Raw genomic sequence first — 22,052 nt, forward strand, 5'->3', positions numbered from 1 at the left:
TAAATTTTTACCAATCCACGTATAAATGAAACCTCTTCTACAGCTTTCATCAGAGTATTTTAAGGTGCATTTCAAGTTTTATTTTAATCTCAATATTTTAAAACGTGAATTTTTTTGTTGTTATTGTTGTTACTCGATACTCTGTCTTTAGAGGGTTTTTTTTTTTTTTTTTTTTTTTTTTTTTTTTTTTTTTTTTTCCCCATCTACGGTTTAACTTCGCCCTTGTCATAGCTGTAATCTATGAAACTTTGTACTCGAAAGTTTCGCACTTAGTTTGCATTAATTTGGCTGATGAACTACCTCTTATCTTTACTCGGCATTAACCTAGCGCAGTTTTCTAAGCAATATTGAAAAGGAGAATTTAATTTAAAAAATAAGCAAAGAGAGCGTTAGATGAATTGCTTTTATTGTAAAACAATGGCTCAAATTTATTACTACTGCCTTACACCTGCATTAATATCACTACTTTCATTCCTCGTGGCTACTGAAATGTCTCCTATTTTGCTATCGAATCAATCTGGTGTTCAAAGTTACAGTACTCAGCAAATCAATTTATCTACAGATGAAGAAAGGATATCATTTGAAAACGGCGATCTTCAATTAAATGCCGAAATTATCGAAAATGTGAAAACTCGTTTTTTAAAAAGACTGCACTTAAGAGAGGTGCCAAAGACTCATCCACCAGTTCCAGTTCTGCAGTCACTGCAGTTTCAAAATAATATGGAGAAAAATATTACAGTACCAAGTGGTAGGAGAGGAGGACAAGAGGAAGACAAGAGAATTAATTTCCAAGGAAGAGAAGAACATTTTCTTTCATCCGAGATAGGTATGTATACAATCACAAGCAATTTAATGATGCATAGGCTAGAAGTGTAGTTCCTGACTGTGTGTGTTGATAATTAAATTACAAAAATAATGATATATAAAAACTGCCAAGCAAAGCAACTACCTAACATTCTCAACTGATTAAACTGCAGAAAATGAAATTTAGATTTAAATGAGTTGACGAAAGTCGGTAATAGATAGTTAACAAATTTACAGTTTGGTTTCCTATCTCTCTTTCTGAAGTTTCTCTCTGTAGTTATGCATTGCTTGATTTGATAAATAATATTCGAAATTGAGCTATCGGTCTAAAATTAACATCGAGTTTTCCCTTAATCAGAAAAGTACAGGATATAATAGTCTGAGTTTTTTTCACGTTATTTCCTGACATAAATTTTAAAAGGCTTATCTTTTACAAAAATTCAACAACAGTTCAAGCACTTGAAAGAATTAAATTTACTTTTCACTTCTTTGAAAGTATATTTTATAGTCGGCTGGTATTCAAATATATCATAGTGTTCGATTTGCCTATGCTTAAAATAAGTTTCATCAGTATCTAAACTTTGAACTGGACTACTTAGTTTAAACTAAGAATTCTGCCTTCAAAACTATTAGAAATTTAATGAAAAAATAAGCGAATTGTCTTTCGAAAAGACCAGTTTCAATTGTCATATTTTTGCCTGATTTTGCTTAAAATTACCTCTTATCTGTCTTTCGTAAATTAACATTGATATTTGTTGCAGAGGCATTATTAAAAAGTCCGATTTTTTACTCAATTTTAATGGCTTCAGTAATGGTTAATTATTAATTATTTTAAGATTGATTTGATTACGGCAAAGCATGCGAGGGCTATCTGCGAAGAGAAGCGATAGTTTCATGAAGAAGTTTTTAAGGAAAAAGGCTCGTATTCGCATTATATATGAAAAAGTCCCCCTCCCCATGTAACCGGGCCCGTCCGTCGGGAGTTCAGCTCAGTTCGAATTACCAGTGTTTATAGATTTTACTCCTCAGCCACTTGGGCATTAGGTTCAAAAAAAGAATTATTACTGAACGTTGTTGAATTTCAAATATTTCTAAAATATAATATGCGCTTTCAATGAAAGCTTATAACTGAAAATATCTGGAGGTTGCTCTTTTCCTGGCTACACAATGGTCGACTAGTTAAAGCCGTGAAACACTAATAGTTCTTTCCAGGCTGTTTTCCAGGGTTAATTCGTGCTGACGGCATGAGCTGTTCGAGTTTTTACCATGTGCTATGTAAATACCAACCAGTTTCCCTTATAAAATCTTTCATGAAATAGCAGATATCTCTTTCATCCCTAGCTTTAACTAATAAATTAAATTCGCTTTTCCTTTGAGAGATATTCTGTCTTCCTTTATCATTTCTTATTTTCCATAAAACTTCAATTTATTTTTTTTATCTTACAGGTTAGGTTACTTATTATGGCAAAACATCAGATTGAGGTTGCGTATTTCTGTTATGATACTAAAAACACGCCAAATGTTTTAGTGTATTTGTAAAGCCGGAATACTATTTTTCCACTTCTCAATTTTTTAAATCATTTGTAAAAGCATTTGTTTCAATAATTAAATTCAGAGCTTCAATATTACAGACATTTTTATTTTAATTTCTAGACTGTAATTCCATTTTGTTACTCAATTTTTATATAGCATGAGTGCAGTTAATATGTCAGTATCGATTAGTAGATTAAGACAAAACAAATCGATGATTACCTGGCTAAGGGAATAGATAACTTCGTGGAACACTTTCTAATGGAAACTTGGGCGGATTCACATTACATATGAGAAAAGTCAATGTAGTTATTGTGATTCGGAGAAAGAATTAGCGATTTCACTGTAGAAATTGCAATGATAATGCAAAAGATGGCATAAAAGAAGTATATTCTTTCGTCTAGGTGCTGTTGCTTGGAAAGTGACTAAAATTAACATAAAAATTGAAAGTAAACAGCCAGGTATTTAATTATACCTTCTATTTCTTTGACGTTGTCTGAGAAATAAATGACTCCTTTTTTACTCTCCGCCCCATTTTTTTCTTTTGGTACTGCATAATTACTTCTTGTTTTTCACTTTTGCTAGTTTTTAAAAGCATTTAGTTCAAAATGCATATAAACAGCAGCTTATTTCTATTCTTGTAATATAATTAGCGAAGTTTCTGTTTGTTCAACTTTGGTAAATAATGTTAACTCCTAAATACTGTGCGAGCACTTTTGTATGCCTGGAAGCGTCATCTGGGGGTTGTCAATTTATGTTCCTAGAATGTTAACAAGCCCCTTCACATCCCCCAAAACAAGAGTTGTTGCCTATGTATTAATGAAACGGCATTAAAAATTCTTAGATTTTTTTTCCAGAGGTATCACGAGATTGAAGGTTTTAGTCTTCAGCCCCTTACCCGAAATCAGCTGTTTTATATTCTTTCGTTGCATCTTCAGTAAGGTTTTCAAAAACATGCAAAATAAAATAGTTAGAGAAACTTTTAACTCAAAACTTTTAAGCAACATAAAAACTCTATTGCATTTTAATCTGTTCGCTAGTGGATTAAGTTTATTTACCCCACTTTTCACCGCGTAAGTCATCTTTCGAGTCTAATTACATTATTTAAAAATAAAATATTCTCTCATTTATAGAATATCTGTGCTTCTTGAAAAAGAGGGTTCTCGGACCTTTCTCCCTCGAAATGCGTGCAGTCTTTTTTTTTTTTTTTTTTTTTTTTTAATAATAAAGCTGGCGTTATTATAATGTTTCGCTTTGCCTAAATTTGAATTTGAAGCTGACATTGGTGCTTCAGTTGTCTATTAGCGTTATATTGCTTCTTCCTATTATTTATGAAAATATACCTTTAAAACCACACAGTTCTTCGCTTACTTATTTTGTATATATTAGCATTGTTAATAAGTGATATTTTAAGAGAGCATAACCCCACGCTTAAGCGGGGAACTTAAGAAATACTATTTTAGAAGTAACTCTAATAAGAAGTGATTTACTGGTTTTCCAACAGTTATCCGCTAAACATACTGCCTACCAGTGGCTGAGTGTTTAAGACCATTGAATAGCGGTAGTTCGTTGCCGATTTGGTTAGTGGCGAAGGACAAGGGAGGATTCGGGTCTCGGTGTTTCACTGCAAAGATCCTGCGTGAAGACAGCCCAACTGACGCAGATTGACCTTGCCTGTTTTGCCGTAATCAGTTAAAAATCTCCAAATATTAGAAGAAATTATAGTTATCAATGCTACGCAATTCAGTGCTACTTAATAATAAGACAGTTAATGCTGCTTCATAACGACAAAGTTCATACTTGCTTAGGAAAATGGGGCACTAAATCCTCGTGTCATCCGTGGAGTGCCCTTGAATCAAAATTGAGATGGAGTTCAGACAGCTAGCCTTTATGACCGTTACCTAAATCAAATAAAACGAGCCAATCTATTTCAAAATTGATCTATTCAAATGTTTTTATGAACACTCAAATGTTTTGATATTCAAATGTTTGGATGACAAATCTGCTGTTTTAGGGTAACAATATAAGGTATTTCTCTCGCCTTCTTAGCGTGCCTTCGTGGTGTAATGGTCTGCATGCTGGGCTCGTATTCCAGAGGTCTGTAGTTCGCTTCCTGGCGAAGGCGTTGCTCATTTTTCACATCCCCTCCTTCCAAAATACCTAATGTCTCTGCAGTGGCGCCTGAACTAAAAAGGTGGTGGATGATGATTCTCCATACCCAGGATTTAGCGATTGGGTCCCCTAAAAACCCCAGTCGCCCTTTAAAAGGAGAAGTACATAAGGTATTTCTCCCGCCTTCTTAGCATGGTGGTCTGCATGATGGGCGCGTATTCCAGAGGTCCGTGGTTCGATTCCCGGTGAAGGGGTTGCTCATTTTTCATCTCTCCTGCTTTAAAAAAATACCTAACGTCTCTACAACCAAGTGTTTGCAAGTAGAAAATATCAGGGGGAATAAATCATTAAGTGCTAAAAGACAAATCTGAACATCTTGCGCTTCACGTTTTGAAGTTTGCATTCTTTCACTTCGTGAACTCAAAAATTTCGAAAATAAGTTGGTTCTTTCTTTAAGTAAACATTCTTTCTTCCTGAATACTGAAAAACGCAAAGCCAACTGGCACTTTTGAAATTTGAATACTGCGTCAGCGTTATAGCTTATTGCGGTTGGTGTGAAACGGAATAGTAGAGATGAGGATGCCATTTCATACAATCAGTTTCGTGTGAGTATTGAAATATGCAAAGATGTATTACCAGTCTTCGCAGTTGTTGCGAAGCAAGATGTGTGACATATGTTCAATGCTACCTTGCTGTACGAGATGTCTGAAATACCATGGACTTTGAAGGCTTATCATATGTAGTCAAGAGCATCCAACAAATCATTTCTGATGAAGATGAAGCAACTGATGAGGACATGTGGAGATGAGCATACGGCATTTTCCAGACACCCTTACAACAATGCATTGCTATCGGCTAATATAATTTTCAGAAAATAAGTTTGCAATTTTTAGGTAACAAACAACATTTGCAGATATGCATGCCATCAGATTGATAGAATTTTCGCAAAAATAGCTTACAGTTTGTGGGTTAATTATTAGCATAACTTGAAGTATTTCTAAACAGTTTCGCTTATTTTTCTTCGTTTCCAAATATATCTATGGCCATTTTGAATGTTTCACTCTGCTCTGCACCACCTTGCACATTGGGAAAATATCACTTTTAAAATATGCTATGCATAAACTTCTGCGGAGGTTCCACAGTTCCATGCCAAAATTCTTAAATTCTGAAGATTTATTAGAAGTTGTTAACAATCTCGAATATTCAATTTTTCCGGAATGTATATTTGTTTAGCTCTTAAAAATTTTAATATGACAATATTTGTTCTAAATTAAAATCTTTGAACATTAAAAGCTTTGATTATTTAAATTCGTATCTCGAATTAGTTTTCTTCGAGATTAATAAGTTAATTCTATGTATCAAAGAATGGTAAAAGTAGTAAAAGTAAAATATATTATACACCTTTTCCAGATGTCGGCCTTAGTTCTTTAGAAGAGTAATCAAACTTGCTGTTTTTCGTTAAATAAACCTCCAAGATAATCTAGCTTCTTTCTAAAACTCGGCATGATTAGACTCTAATTGTACAGCTTGCATCTGAAAGTGTGATGTTTTGTTTGGAATGTAATTAAAATATCACCATTTGATGAAATTAAAGCTTAATTTATTGTAATGGAGGGTATAATTGATAAAACTTGTCTCATGATTTTAATGTGAACAAAGGCGATTGGGTTTTAGTAAATGATTTCACTGAAATATGAGGTTTTCCCTAAACACGGTGCCACCAGAGTCTAAGTAATTTCTTCATAAAAATATGTTGCTATTTTGTAGAATCTAGTCTTTCTAGCTATCATAAAATGTGACTAGATCTATTTAACTGTTAATCCTTTCGAATTCTCGCGCAGGTTTGAAGATGAACACAACGAGGGTTAGGGTGTAAGAGGCCCTTTTATTGAGCGCAATATAATTTACAGACGGCACGAACTTACGTGCTTAGAAAAACTGGCCACTTGCGTTCAGACCTTAAAAGAAACGTAATATACTGACTACCAATAAGTATTTGGACACCTATGCAAATGACGATATCTGCGGTACGTCTCGGACTCCGCCGGTATATATCGTGTAGGAAAAAGCATCGGCTTTAGTCGCATGCAAGATGCCTCGCAGTTCGGAGCTCTCTGATTTCAAGAAAGGTATAATTATCGGGTATCACAAATGTGGCCGATCCTTAAGGGACATATCTAGCGATCTGAAGTACCCAAAATCGACAGTGGCCTATGTGATTAAGAAGTGGAAGGTGAGCGGTGATTGTCGGAATGTGCCCCGAGTCGGCAGACCAACGAAGCTGGGAGATAGAGACCGACGAGTGCTGTCCAGAGAAATTCGAAAGAACCGCACCCAACCGATGGCCCTCATCCGCGAAGAGCTTCAACAGGCATCCGGGAGTATTGTTTCAATTATTACCATCCGTAAGGAAGCTCATCTGCTTGGTTTTCATGGTCGTGCTGCTGCCCATAAGCCTTTGATCACAAAGTCCAACCGCGCTGCTCGGTTAATGTGGTGCAAAGCACATAGAAATTGGACCGTAGAGATCAGTAGAAACGGGTTCTTTGGAGTGACGAATCAAGGTTCACCCTTTACCGTTCGGATGGCAGGGTCTGTGTCTGGCGTCTACCTGAAGAACGTCTCCTGCCAGAATGCATGGTGCCAACAGACAAGTTCGGCAGAGGTGGAATTACTGTCAGGGGTGTTTCTCCTGGTATGGGCTGGGACCGTTGGTTCCCATTCATGGTAAGCTCAACTCCGATGCCTACTACATTATTTTGGATGAAAATGCGCTTCCTACGTTGGGGCAGTTTTACGGGTGGGACCCCTGTTACTTTCAGGACGACAATGCCAGTTGTCATGTTTTGACGTCAACCAAGGCTTGGTATGGTGCCAATGGAGTTCATCGAATGGACTGGCCTGCCCAGAGTCCAGACCTGAACCCTATCGAGAACCTCTGGGACGAGTTGCATCGCCGAATTCAGGGGTGCACTACTCGTGCAAAATCGGTGAATGAACTTCTATGTCTTCTCCAAGCCGAGTGGAAGAAAATACCACTAGCTGTCATACAAAGACTTGTGGAAAGTATGCCCCGGAGGGTCCACGCTGTAATTACCTCTCGTGGAGACTCTAGCAACTGTTGATTTTGAATAAAGTTAATTTTTCTTTTCTACCACAGGTGTCCAAATACTTATTGGTAGTCAGTGTACTAAACGCAATACTAAATAAAGGAGTAGTACAGGACTACATGATTTGATTTAAGGCTAACAGGGTGACTCAGAAGCTACACCTGCAGAACCGTAATTCGGCGGAATAGTAATTCACATTAAATGCGCAGCCTATATTTAAAGTAAACAGCTGGAAGAAAGTAGCAACGTACGCTCACACTAACGAAATCATGCGCTGTTTAACTTTTCGCTTCAACAGTTTAAATACTCTTGTTCAACTTAATACATTAACATCCTCGCGAGGAAACGGGATGGGTATAGGATAAAACAGAAAAGGCTCACAAATTAAAATATATATTAGTAAAAATAAATGAAACCCTACAATTTTACATAAAGCAATTTATTAACCATTTGTACCTATTGTCTTATGATGTTCTTTGCTTAACTTCAATGATCTCAACCTTAGATTTGAGTAGAGTTCAGGAGTGAGTAGAGTTAAATTTTTCAAAATAATCCTGCAGGGGTCTCTTTGACAAGGAGCAACGATGTTCTGCCAAAAGAAAAGAAGCTATCCTAGCAATTATAATTCAATTTATATTATAAAAGAAATATTATCAGAGAGAAATAGTATAAAATATGCATTTTTGGAAAATTATTATCAGAACGAAACATTCCCAAACTAGAGATAAATTGATAACGAGACTGAGAAAAAGAGATTTCAGCTTTAGAATTTTTATTTAGATTTAAACTGATAACCAGCTTTCTCTGAGAATAACATAATTTTCGTAGCCTAAGCATTTTCTGAGTGTTATTCTTTTAACTACAGTTATTATCCCTTTGTTTCCTTGCGCTCTGATAAACATACTCATTGAGAATAAAATTTTAATATTTAGTGAAAAGATTATAAATTTAAAAAGTAAACAGAATGCATGGAAAATTATTCCATATAATTTCACTATTATAGTATCCTGCGGTATGAATTTTAATTCAATATAAAAAGTAAACTGCTTGCACAGCAGAAGACTGTTATACTGCAACAAAATTTGCATTTAATATTGCGTAAAATTATCGATATATGAAGCATATTCTTGTCAAAAAATATCTTTGTTGAGAAAGTAATAAATGCAAACGTTTATACTAGAGCGTATAGTCATTAGGCTCATTTTGAAGCAGGAGACGTGAAATATGTGCAATGCGGGGACCTCTCGAATACGCGTCGAGTATGCTTTCAATTACACCACGAAGGCATACGAAAAGGAGGGAGAAAATACCTTATAATGGTATAGATAATAAAATGTGAATTGTGAAACTATTATCAGTGCCATGTGTATAACTGTAATATTAAATAAAAGGAAAAACTCAGAAATTAAAAAACAGAATGAGGGCTATAATGAAAAATCACTAACTTCCATTTTCCTCTGCAAATACACTCGTATAAAACAGAATTACGTACTCATAATATTTATGCAGAAATGGTTGTACAGGTTACAACAGCAGAATACTTCAGACATAAAGAATAATATCCTACTAAAAACCGAAACTTACTGTATAGTAAATAGAAAAGTATTATTTTTATAAATATACTTCATTTATGCAAAACAAAGAGGCCAAACAATGTTTTACTAAGCAAAAGATGGCTTTAGAAACACTTTTTGTTAACTATGATAATGCTACAAATATTGATATAAAATTTTCAGTTACATGTTATAAATGCATTACGTATATTATTTAAAATACAGTAAATATTTCAGTTATTAGGAAATAAGTTTATTGCGTTAAAGTCAAGGCGACCTAGTACACTGCTTGACAATTGCTAAGGAACAGTTAAATTTTACGGAATCATTAATAATAGACATTTATTGAAGAAATTAAACTAAGTACATATTTAGAAGAGATCGTGTTCATTTATTATTATTCAAAATGGTATAGATATCGCCACATCAAAAAATAAGAAAATTAAAAACAAAAAAGATGCTCCTTGGACAATTTTCAAACAGCCACATGTGGGATTACCTCGGGCACTAATGCGCATTTTGCAACTATTATTCAAGCTTTCCACTTAACTATTGAGGAGTCCTTGGAAGATATTTCCCCCTCCTGTCTCAAGGTGGCTGCACGCTTCGGAGAGGGAGTTACGAAACAAGACTGCCAAAGGCATCCTGGGCATGTCCTATAGGATTTAGTTTCGTGGAGTTAGCAAGCCACTGTATACGGACAATATCTTCACTCTCTAGTGTGTCCGACACCTCAGCGCTCCTGCGTGGTCCCGCATTGTTATCCATAAACAGAACGTGTGGACCTACCGCACCACTAAAAAGACGAACATGATTCAAAATAATCTCTGTGCAATACTGCTGCGATTTTACGCTATCTCCCTCAAAGATGTGAAGAGGTGTTCTGCCATCGTACATGATGCCTGCCCACACCAGCACGCCTAGGCCATACCGATCACGTTTATGGACATACTGTTGGGCATAACGTGTTCCCCTCTCTCTCCACACTAACTGGTGGCCAGAATCACTTGTCACAGTGAAACGGGATTCGTCGGAGAATATCACTCTGGACCGCTGTTGACGACCCCAATCAGCATATTCCTTACATCAACGTAATTTTTCTCGATGATGGCGTAGTTGAAGCGTGATGCATGGAACAGGCTCCCGTGCACACAGACCAACTGCATTTAATTGCCATGAGATAGTTCTGGCAGAAACATGTGTACCGGTAGCGACTGCAAGGTCTGACCACCGGCATGTTTCACATAGTATTTCCACCCTCAGCGGCCGCTTTTGGAAAATTTCACCTTTGTTTGTGATATCCGAAAACCTTTAAAATTAGCGGCTATCATCATCAAATTTAGCTGTCCTTCAATACACATCATGAGCTTGGCAACTAACGACAAGTTGTTCCGTTAAATTTATCTTCCTTCTATCGCGCGCTAAGACAATTAAGCCTGAATTGTATTAGTTATTTTGTTGGGAAAATCTTCAAATAATTTGTCGAAGGCGACTAAGAAAGCCGTCTTCAGAAACTCACCATCAGAAAGCAGGGTTCCCATGCTGTGTTGTGCAGCACTACATATGGAAATCCGCTTTTGTGATATATTATTCTTTGCCTTGATAAAAGTTCAAAACAACTTGTTTGCTTTGAATATTGTTTCACTTTTTGTGCAATGAACTCATCTTAACAATATATCGGCCCTTATTTACGTAACACACGGAACACATGAAATCATGTACAGTTAACCTGCTCAATAGCAGGGAGCAAGATCAAAGAGTGAACTATCAATATTTGCTGGCTGCAAACACTCAGTATTAGCTCCACCTCCCTCGAATTAGGATGATATTTTTCCAAGAAAGGCTGAAACAAATAAAACTTGAGGATTGCTTCTGAGTTCTTGGTTTTAAATATCCAGCTTCAGAAAGAACAAAGAATTCTATATGTTGGAAATTTGCGTTCGTGTTCGCCTCGAAACTGAGGATGAGGTCTGAGGAATAAGTGCCTGTAAGCGGAAGCAAAAAACGTTTCCTGTAGAAATCTAGATTATGGCAAATTACTGGGGTCCCCGTCTTCCGTTACGTGTTACCTGTAGAAAAGAAGTTACGTGTTACCTGTCAGCCCCGTCTTCCGTTACCTGTTACCTGCAGTCTTCACTGAGAAGTTTACAGAGACAATGTTTCAGATGGTTCCCAGAGGTTGTAGGTGCTTCTAGTGCTATGTTAGCCAACTCAACTGGAAGATCACTGTTTCTTTTCCATTTCAAAAACCTGTAAGAATGAACGAAGATTCCCGAAGAACGATGGATAGCTGAGGAGGCAGTCAGGAATTGTCATCTCCACTATGGCTTGTTATGTTTCATTTTCGAACGTATACTCTGATTTTCTGGGTTGTTTGCATAGACTTTCCCTTTTTTATTATTTATTTTTTCCTACATTACACACAAGTTGATCAACAAAGATTTAAAAAATTTATAAAAATCAAGCAGATTTTTGTAACTAGACTCGGTTTGCCAGCAAAGTTGCAAGAAGTGAGATTTTAGGCGAAAGGCAAAAATCAGTGAGCTTTTACCGAAAACCGGCTTTATAACATCAACTATTTCTGTCAGAATTTCATTGACATCTCAGTATATTAATAATTATCAGATTTACTATTACAAGATTTCCTTGAAATTCTATTGTTGGTTCCATTACTTAAACACAATTTTACTCGCATTGCGTGTCTAAGTGAATTTCTTTCAAACTATTTCATTGCATACTTTTTTATTAAATTCAGTAAACTGGAACCTCCTTCACAGTCAACATTAGACCCCGAAAATGTTCTGCTGATATCCATTAATTTTTATTAAAGTTTGGAAAATCATTCTTCTGTAATGGAAACGTAACCAAATTTGTAAAATTTTGTTATCAAATTATATTTGACTTTTTGAAACACGTCAAATTATAAGTCATTATATTGTTCTAGTACACCTTTTTTGTCTGTTAGTGTGTTATTGTATTTTACGCATAATTTGTCGGCTAATTCTGAGCCATAACTGAAATTACATGCACTTAATGTTGTCAAATCAAGCGCTGTCTATTCCTGTACTTCATTTTCAGGAAATCATTATTCTAAATGAGAGCAAAGTAAATTTATAAATATTATCATAGAATCACTGTCAATTTCAATAATTTTCTCCTCGCCTATATTACACCACGTAACGCTGGTGTGATTAATATAATGCTATCTAAGTTTATTTATTTTACCACGAATCAAATGAGAGTATTAAGGGATGTTAGACTGCGCCACTGAAACAGTTTGCTCAGTGCTGCAAGTTCTTCAAAAACGTCTTTCATAATATATACTTATATATGAAATTCAGTACTTTCCACTTTCCGTAAACAGCATATTAAGTCAGGATTACTTGCTTCATCGTCTTTAAAATATTTAATTAATACTGCGTAACTTTTTAATTCTTGTTTTCAGAGCAAAATGTCTATACATAATCAGTTAACTTTGTTTAATGGTTTAAAAGTAATAGCTTCATTTTCTAAAGCAAGTGGTAATATCTCGAAATTTATCTCGCTTTCTTGTAGATGTAGAAAATATGGCGTATGTGATTCTCATCATTAGTTAAATATCTTTCATTTATTTAACTTCTTTTCAAGAATGTTAAATACCTAAAACTTCGTGATGTGCAGCATATAGTGTTGTTGAGCCAAAATGTGGTATATTTTCATTCAATTTTGCTGCTGCTCCATTTATCTTACTTAGAATAACAGCAGTCCCATCAGAAGTAAACATAATAATTTTTTGTAAATCAGTATTTTCTCTATAAAATTCTTTTGTTGCAGAAACAACCAAAAAAAGCATCACAAGATGTCTGAATTTTTTCACCAAAAATAATTTTATACTTTTTATTCTGTTGACATCCAAATTTTAAATATAATAATTAGCATTTCGTGATAGAAATGTTGGTACTTTCAATTGACGAAAATTTAATGAAACTACCAACAACTATTCACTACAGAAAAAATTCCTGATAGTTACGCTAAAATTAATAAACACAATTCTCTTATTTTAACTCACCGTAATGAAAGAATAATTGTTGAACACTTATCTTCAGGTACGACAAATTCGAAGGAAGCTCTATTGAATAGTTTTCTAATTCGAAATATGCACTAAACATCAAACAAAATTACAAATTACGAAATATTTTAAATGAAGATAAACATCAATAATGTGCAACATTATGTTTTATTACTGCATAAAGAAGATTTAAAATCAAATACGTATATTATGTTGCATAGTTATAATAGGTGACAGTAATTGATGCAAATATTGGGTTGTTGATTGCGGAACAAAGCAAGCCCTGAGCTTTAAATTTGAAAGTGCGAAAATTAGATGCCTTGAGTTCTTTTATCGGTTTTCACCATGGAATTAATAATTTCTAAAGACGTGAAAGCATAACTCTTACTTCTTCAATTTTCTGGAATTTTAACATATTTTAACATAAGATCATTTATTTCCTAGACTGAGTGCAAAAAAAAAATGTTTATTTTAATTTCTAGTAATATATTATGAATAAATATTTTTACTTCACCCGAATGGATGTTTCCTTTTGGCGTTCATCGGGGATCTTATTTAAAAAACGCACTAATCTTGTTGCCGGTAGCAAGGGATATTTCATCTTAATAACTTCACCGTCCTACAAAACTCAAATACTTGCTATCTTTTTTCCCTGCAAAAGATAAAATTTTTAACTCTATGATGTTGCGTGGCCCCAACTTGTCCGCAACAGTAGTAGTGACTGCATATGAACTGTAAACTATACAAACTCGTAAGAAGGGTTTAAATCCCTTTTTATTTCACTTTAGAAATCACAGTTGCGTTCACTTGACGCTCACAAACTACGCCGACCCGGCGGTGTAACGAAATAGAAAAATACAACTAAAAATAAATGACAGGATGAATAAATAACGAAGTCACTATCTACGAGGCTCTATAATCGTAACTAACTTAACCGCGTTCTAAGATACAGCTGAGATTCAGCAAACTTACTGATCAAGAAGTTGAAAGATTCAACGAACTGCCGAAATAGGCACAGAGGCCGAAACGAGCGGTTCTTAAAATTTTCTACCTAGCAACCTTCACGCTCGCGATTCAAGAAACACACTTACAATCTCGTTTCCCTTCTATTTAAACTCAACTTACTTCTCCTAAGATTTGAATACTCTGCGCGTTCTACTAAAATTTACATACTCTGGCATTGGCAATTCTAGGGGAAAGTAAAGGCTTGACAGGAAAGATAGCTTAAAATAAATGTTAGTTAAAATAAATATAAACCCTACAACTCTAAAACTGCCCTCTGTTTACAATAGAACTGTTCCTTATCCCCCTTTCACCAGGTCTCAACACCTGTTTAGAAGTTCGCGCCAAATCGACTTCAGCAACCTACTTGTCACACTCAAGGATGTTGAATAGCGTCACCTTATGCAGCAAAATAATTCTTTTCTGTTTCTTGTCTTTTATCTAAAATTACCAAAAGCGATTCCCTATTAGGCAAGCTTTCAAACTAGCAGTAGTTATCATTGAAATGCCGAGGTTCAAATGCGAAGTTTCTATTTCGCGTCTTTTTAAATGAACTTTGCTTTGTATGATCCTTATACATCCTCCGCTCTGGAGAAAGAGTGACCTAATCACGCCATAAATCTTTTCTTTTCATTTTCGTCGCATTCTGGGGATTGGAAAACAAGAAGCGACAGTCTTTCTCTGGGGGTAACGATCCAAGCCACATTTAACACGGAAGATTGAGTCTTGTTGCAGACGCCTGACGACCCTTTTTGAATCGACGAGTCTGTCTAGTGGAAACGGTGAAGTGGTTAATTTTTGTACTCTATCCAGATGAGATTTATTATTTAAATGTCCTCACAAAACTATCCAATTTTTAATTATCTGCCTATTCCCCCCCTCTGTCAAAATCAGTATTTCCATGTACATCTCGACAGTAAATACAAATATCTCCATTTTCTTCATCGTATAAAAATATTTCCCATAACGGAATTCATAATTTATTTTTAGAGTTTGGTGTCTTTGTTTCAATTGTTTCATTAAAGCATTTGATTTTAAAATCACTTTCTGTTTTTCTTCTTTTTACAAAGTTTTCCAAGATTTATATATGTAAGATAAAAAAATATGTGAATCAAAAATATAATTTAAACTAAAGGTAAAACATGAATTCTCACTCTCTATTCTAAAATTCGAAATAACTTCTTTGGATTGCGTCATTTCTCGATCATTCTATGGCCTGCGCAGCTCTGACGACGTAATAATTGGGAACTGAAACAACCATTGTAAACCAAAACTTTTCTCTTCGCGTGCTTCCATCCTTCATAACTACGCACTTGAGCTTCTGTCTGTGCTGTGCTTGAACGCAATTTCGCTACGCTGTTTCCTATTGCAATAATATCGATAATGTAAATGTCCTTGAACAGGCACGATTAGGGTGCCAAGTGATCTGTGGCCACATAACGTCAATTGGAAATAAAAATGGAATTAAAATCGCCTCGACTGCCAAGTTCTATTTACGAAGTCAACACATTAGCTTACGACGCAATCAGAATACTTCCCCTTCAATGTAGGATAACTACGCATCGACAGTGTTTCGGCTTTTCCTTTCATTTTCTTTTACTATGTCAATTATAAATATGAACATACAATACAATGCATAAACGTACAGTATATTGCTAGCTACTCTTGCGAACAACGTACCACTTTGCTGTTTAACAACGCTCGCTTTACTTACGTCATTGGGAGATAGCGCAAACGCCTCAGCACCATTTTCTGCAGTTGTATGGAGCAACACAAGCGTGCGTATTAAGTACTAACAGAAATATAACAAACATTTTTAATATGATTTATTTTAAAATTGATGTAAAACTTTAATTATTATTATTGTTATTATTTTGATTAGTCGCGTGTTTGTGTGAGCGCTTGTTAATTATCTTTGGGCTCTAATTTTTTAAAAGGAGTGAGTGCGAACACGCTCACAGCTAGAAGTATCTCTGTTTGTGATGTACTTTAAATAAATGAATGTCTGTTAAGCCGTATGTATCCGATTGGTACAGGAACCAGCTCCCAAAACTCTTTGCATGCCTACGTTTATCTTCCAATATTATGCAAATCTTCTAGTTTCCCCCCGAAAGTCAACATATTTATTTTTCGACGAAACTTTCTTGCTGTTACTTTAATTTTAAAAGCGTGGCTTTCAACTTCCGTGTATTTCTACAATTAGATTTTTCATAAATTGCTTTCTTCGTCTCAAGCATTAAACAGTTTCATTTAAAAAAATGGTCTAAATGCAAAAAACGATCGACCCACCAGCGGTCGAAGAGTAAGGTTCCTGAATATTGGTAGTTTGACATGGATTTAAGTGCCGGCGAACATGTTGGAGCTTTTGTGGTGTTCCCCAAGCGTAATATGAATATGAGCCAGTTTGCCTTAAAAAAGTTCTCCACGGAAGGAAACTCCCTTTTAAGCAAATAGCAAATGTGAGCTTAGTCGTGCTCAATTAATGTAACCTAATCCTGACAGAATGTCGGTAGTAGGTGCTGTTGTGTCAAATGGCCGGACAATTTAATGCATTCGTCGAAAATGTCCAATATCCTTCGGTCATTTAAGCGTCTCATCACCGAAAATGTTGCCCAAGATGCATCACAGGGTGAGACAAATTTTACATTCGTGAGAACGGAAAATTTCTATTTCAGTTTGAATGGAGAATGCTCTTGGTGATGGATCCAAGTTTTTTCCCACCTCTGTTTACGAAGCCCGGTGGTGTAGTGGCTAGCGCGTTGCGTAACAGCACCACAGGTCCAGGGTTCGATCCCCGGGCTGGGCAAGGTCGACTCAGCCTTTCATCCCTTGAGTGGGTCGATAAAATGAGTACCAAATTCGCTTGGGAACTAAACACCAGGGGTCTCGCGACAAACTGACCACTTGCTCAGGGCATGTGCTCATGCATCCCGTGACCCATGGTCAAAAAATAGATATGAGGGCAATGCAGGCCTTGGCCCACTAGGGCTGTTACGACACTGAGTTTTTCGCCCACCAGCGGCCGAGCGGTAAAGACGCTGATCACTGGTAGTTCAGTTCAGTTCGAATCCCGCGAACTCGCTGGCTGCATGGGCGTTTTCGTGGTTTTCCCCATAGCCAGTTTCCCTTAGAAAGTCCTCCACGAAGGCATTCCTCTCTTTAGGCAGATAGCCCTGGTGTGTTTTGCCATAATTGAATAAATTTAATCCATCCTCTATTTCCAAACCACGAAGCCTTTCCAGAGAACTTTCGTCTTTCCAGTATTGTGAGTGCCCCCAGCCACATAGACAATATACGCTTATAAACAGGGAAGCCTTCTCTGAGATTCAAACCCAAGCCACATCAACCAAGCCCGCTAACGACTAAATCGATCAGGACTGCAGACTATCGGTAGAAAGTTATTAACCTGCATAAATCAACTTCAGCGTTAAAATGCAAAACCTCTTGAAATTCGCAACGCAATGATTTTATTCTGTATTATAAACGAAGATCATTTTTCAGAAGTATTTAGTATAAAATACAAAACATTAAACACTTCATTATAAAATCCCTAAATCATATTCTTCCATTTGACTCCTAGATTCTTTTATTCATAACAGCTGCTAAATTTGTTCTATTTCGATTTCAGTCATGTTATTAAAATTACTTAGTAGTTATTAAAGTTTGCATGAATAATAAAATCATACGAGCTAAAACTTTTTTTTATTTATAAAATCTATTTTATATAGTGTCAGATATGTTTTTGAAATGCAATGAAATTTACTGAGCCGTTTTTTCAGGTACTAATATTTAGTTTTAAATTTCAGGTAACTGCACTAGCAACTCAAGTGATGGAGACCTATGCCTAAAATTTCGTATCAAATTATCGCTTCCAGTAAGAAACAACTCCGATTACCATTTTGTTGAACTATGGCTATACAAAATGTATGGAATAACTGAATTCAATATCACACAAGTCATTGAATCTCCTCAAAGCAATAAGTTTCAGAAAGAAATTCTTATAAATTGCCAAAATAAATCAGCTGGATGGACAAGATTTGAAGCTTCAGGATTGCTAACAGCACTACAATCGAATATAATCGAGTTTGAAATCCACTCTAATTCATTAAGCATGCCCATAGAGACAAGTCTAGAGAAAAGACCATTTTTGTTTGTATTGATCAACACCACTGAACATAACAGGAGAACGAAAAAATCTATAACTAATTGCGATAATAACTCTACGTGCTGTAAAAAAGTTCTTCATATTTCATTTAGTGATATTGGTTGGGATGAATGGATAGTGAGACCTGAAAGTTACCAAGCTAATTATTGTGCAGGTTCTTGCAACAATGATATTAATTTAGCAAGAAATCATCATAGTAACGTACTAATGACGCTTTGCGCAAGCAATCCTGCAATCGCCAGAAGACACGGTCTTCAAGATGCCTGTGCAAAGTGCACACCAAGTGCTTATCGGTCAATTTCAATTATATATTTAAGTGAAGAAGGTGTAAACGTCAAACGAGATCTCCCTGATATGTCAGTTACAAGCTGTTCTTGTGCTTGAACTGCATGGATCAATGGTTTAACGTTATACTATGAACATAAATTTAAACAACTCTATAATTTCTAAATATTGCAACTAAGTGCTTAACAACAGACTTTTCCAAGTTAAATTTGAAAGTAAATGTGATGTTATTTACGTTATTATAATTTAATTAATCGTTCTTATTCACTTTACCTATTGACCACTAACTGAAGAATTTCTGTTTAGCTAATATCTTGATATATAAATTAATTTTTAAAATTTAGAAAAAAAAAGGAGTTTACACATCACACATTACTTCAAAGATTATGCTTTTTTGAATACGGCAAAGCATTCTAGAACTACAGATGCCCCATTAATATTGGTACAGACTTTTAAGGGGAGGTAGGACACATCAAATGAATTGAGAACTGCAGAGCAACCCATGACCAGAAAAGTGATGTGAAAGTGCTATCAGAGGTACAAGAAATGAAAGTATACAAAGATTACCAGAGGTATTTATTGCTCATAAATATTACGTATACTGTAGAAAACGATACCATTTTAAAATATTACAAAAGATGTTCAATGTTTCCACCATTACAAGCGATACATACGTTACACCGAAGCACTATGGATTGCGAATATGGTCAAAAACACTTGGAATTGCCCCCGATATCTGCAGCAACGCAGAGCATTCTTGCGACCAGATCCATTTTTGATTCGACAGGTGGTTCATCTACATTAGCTTTAAGTGCTCTCCGCAGAAAGAAATCCAGGCTTCTTAAGTCTGAAGAGCATGGAGGCTCAGGCAACCTGTCCACCATACCCAATCTATTGTTGACCAAGCGACACTCTCATATTTCTTCAAACACATCTTGCACAATGAGGAGGCGCTCAAACATGTTGAAAACATATATTGCATCGCATATTTTGTGTCACAGGGCGACATAAGCTGTGATAAAACCTGTTCTAAAAAGCTTGAATTATTTGCTGGTGTCACAGGTGATGGCAGCAGGTAAGGCTCATTAAGCAGCCGCCGACCAAACCAGCCCGCTGGACATCAGGCGGTTTCACTCAGTGGCGCTTGGCGTAATGCGTACTGTATTGGTTAATCACACCATCTTGCATGAAATATGTTAACAAAACATAACATGGGAAATGAGCATCTTGATCACATTATTGAAAATACCACTGCGCAAAACGCATACGTGCAGAAGGATCTGTGAGTAGCAGGGACTGTGCCTTTTGGAATGATACGTGTTTACGGATTCGGTTTGTAAAACACGATGTACGCTATTCCGTGAACCTCCTACGGCAGCAGAGACGTCACGTATGCTGGTACTCGGTATAATTCTCTCTACGGCATCAAACACACTATGTTTCATGAATAGAGTACGAATCGCTCGTGGCCTGCTTCTCTACTCTTACTACTTCTTAAAGACCTATATTCACACAAATTGTGATGCACATACGAAACCAAACGGCGGTCCGGTGTGTCTGTCTGTGAGAACTGTTTTCGATATAGTCGCTGAGTTGCTCGTGCATTCCCATCAGCCAATTCATCCATTAAATGCATATCTGGCAGCTTCTTCTTTATATAGCGTCTCATGCTCTTGTTAGGGCGATTACTGCTCGAATGATGAAAAATCGTGTAGCTCCTCTCCAACGCCGTCGTGAGCAGCATCACTTAGCGGTGCACGATGACGTTTGCGGTCATAGGTAGCTATTCTCAATCCATTTTCTGTGCCTGTCTCCTCTTAAAAGTCTGTACCAATATTTATGGGGCACTTTGTACGTGCCAAAGCGGGGGTATGCCTTTCTTGAGGTCTTAACATTAAACTGGTTTATATTTAGGTAGAAACACATGGAGAAAACGGCGGAAACGCCCAAGTACTAAACCCATTCTCTGAGGTTTAAAACCAGATAGAACTAAACGGTTTTAGCAGTCTTTTAGCATCCAATAGGAAAATGGTGAAACTTTCCAGCTACTTAGCACTTTATCTTCCCGCATGCTGATTTCGTATCTTCTACAGGAAAGACAAGAAATAAATTACCAGTGTTTGTGTGTTTCTTTACCTGAATAAGAAATACAGTATCGTCATACACAAGTAACTAACCAAATTTCTCTGTCATCTGTGGAAATTTTTGTCCGTCATCTAATCGAAAAATAACTGGTTACTTGTTTTATTTAAAAATTGTGTTTACATGATCGCTGTATTTGCCTCAAATTTTTATGTTGTAATGGAAAAGAATTATTTTGTTAATACTTAGTTTGCCTGTAACACTCAAGAACTGTGTTTTTTGTACAGTTTTTACTTTCTCACCAAAAATAACTGAAAAATGCTGTGATAAGAGAATGTTGCGAATATATTCTTTCAACCTGAAAATTTCTCATGGTAATTTTGATGATGAGTGTGTATATATTTATTTTTACTTTTATAAAACGTTTTAAAAGCAGGGAATTTTAAAATATGTATTGTTTAATATATTTATTTCACTATAATTTAGTGGTATAATAGGTTATGAAAATGATGCCACTTCTATATCATACTGTACTTCATACAAACTTCTACGTATATTTCAGTATATGATAACAAAAAGTATATGAATTCATTTGATTTCAGGCGTATCGCATTCTGTTATAATTTCAGTACTTTATCCACTGATAATAAATAAGTTAACAAAGTGTGTATATGTTGTTTTTCAATAAGCAATGATCCGAGTATATTCATTAAATATGAAACTATGCTATGATTTTACTTTTGGCCTTAGAAGTACTCAGACTGACCTGCGCTAGTACGCGAAATTTTAGTCTATATCTTTAGGTTCTTTAGAGACTGAGAAAACTAATAGATAATTGCTAGCCTAAGCAATATCAAAGAACTTTAAAAAAGTAAACATGTCATGAAAGCATAACATGCATACAGATATTAGTTAATTTTTTCGTTTATTACCAAATATTAAACATGAATGTTTGAAAACTGTTCAAATTTATCAGAACATTAACACAAATATTCCTGCAGATTTCACATAGTGTTATTCGCAATATGGTAAATTTAAAGAAACTTAAAGTACTGTATTATATCATATTAAGATAAAATGGTCTGCCATGCAGATATATATATATATATATATATATATATATATATATATATACAACTTATTAAGCAAGTGTGAACCTAGAGGTGCGATATGAAAATTAATGAAGATAATACACATGCATTATATAAATGCCAAAAAATAGTTATTATGTAAGTAAAGATACTACAAATACAAAGTACATGTCAATTAAGGCATACAGGTACATTAATCTGGTAAGTTGCCAAGTATGGTCATTAGTCACTATACGAAGGGTCGTTTACATCATAATCATATAGCCTGAT

General features: G+C 35.6%; 1 protein-coding gene across 1 annotated transcript; it reads left to right on the top strand.

The window, feature by feature from the left end:
* The first annotated feature begins 276 nt into the window (after nt 1–276).
* On the top strand, nt 277–21,340 carry LOC118206011 (inhibin beta E chain-like). The gene is made up of 2 exons (XM_085807335.1): nt 277–826; nt 17,966–21,340. The coding sequence occupies exons 1-2, from the start codon at nt 394–396 to the stop codon at nt 18,706–18,708; spliced, it is 1,176 nt and encodes a 391-aa protein (XP_085663461.1). The 5' UTR covers nt 277–393; the 3' UTR covers nt 18,709–21,340.
* The last annotated feature ends 712 nt before the right edge of the window (nt 21,341–22,052 follow it).

This window comes from Stegodyphus dumicola, chromosome X1, assembly GCF_044657685.1.
Source record: "Stegodyphus dumicola isolate Sdum_Otavi_A_Nest chromosome X1, ASM4465768v1".
Taxonomy (NCBI): Eukaryota; Metazoa; Arthropoda; class Arachnida; order Araneae; family Eresidae; genus Stegodyphus; species Stegodyphus dumicola.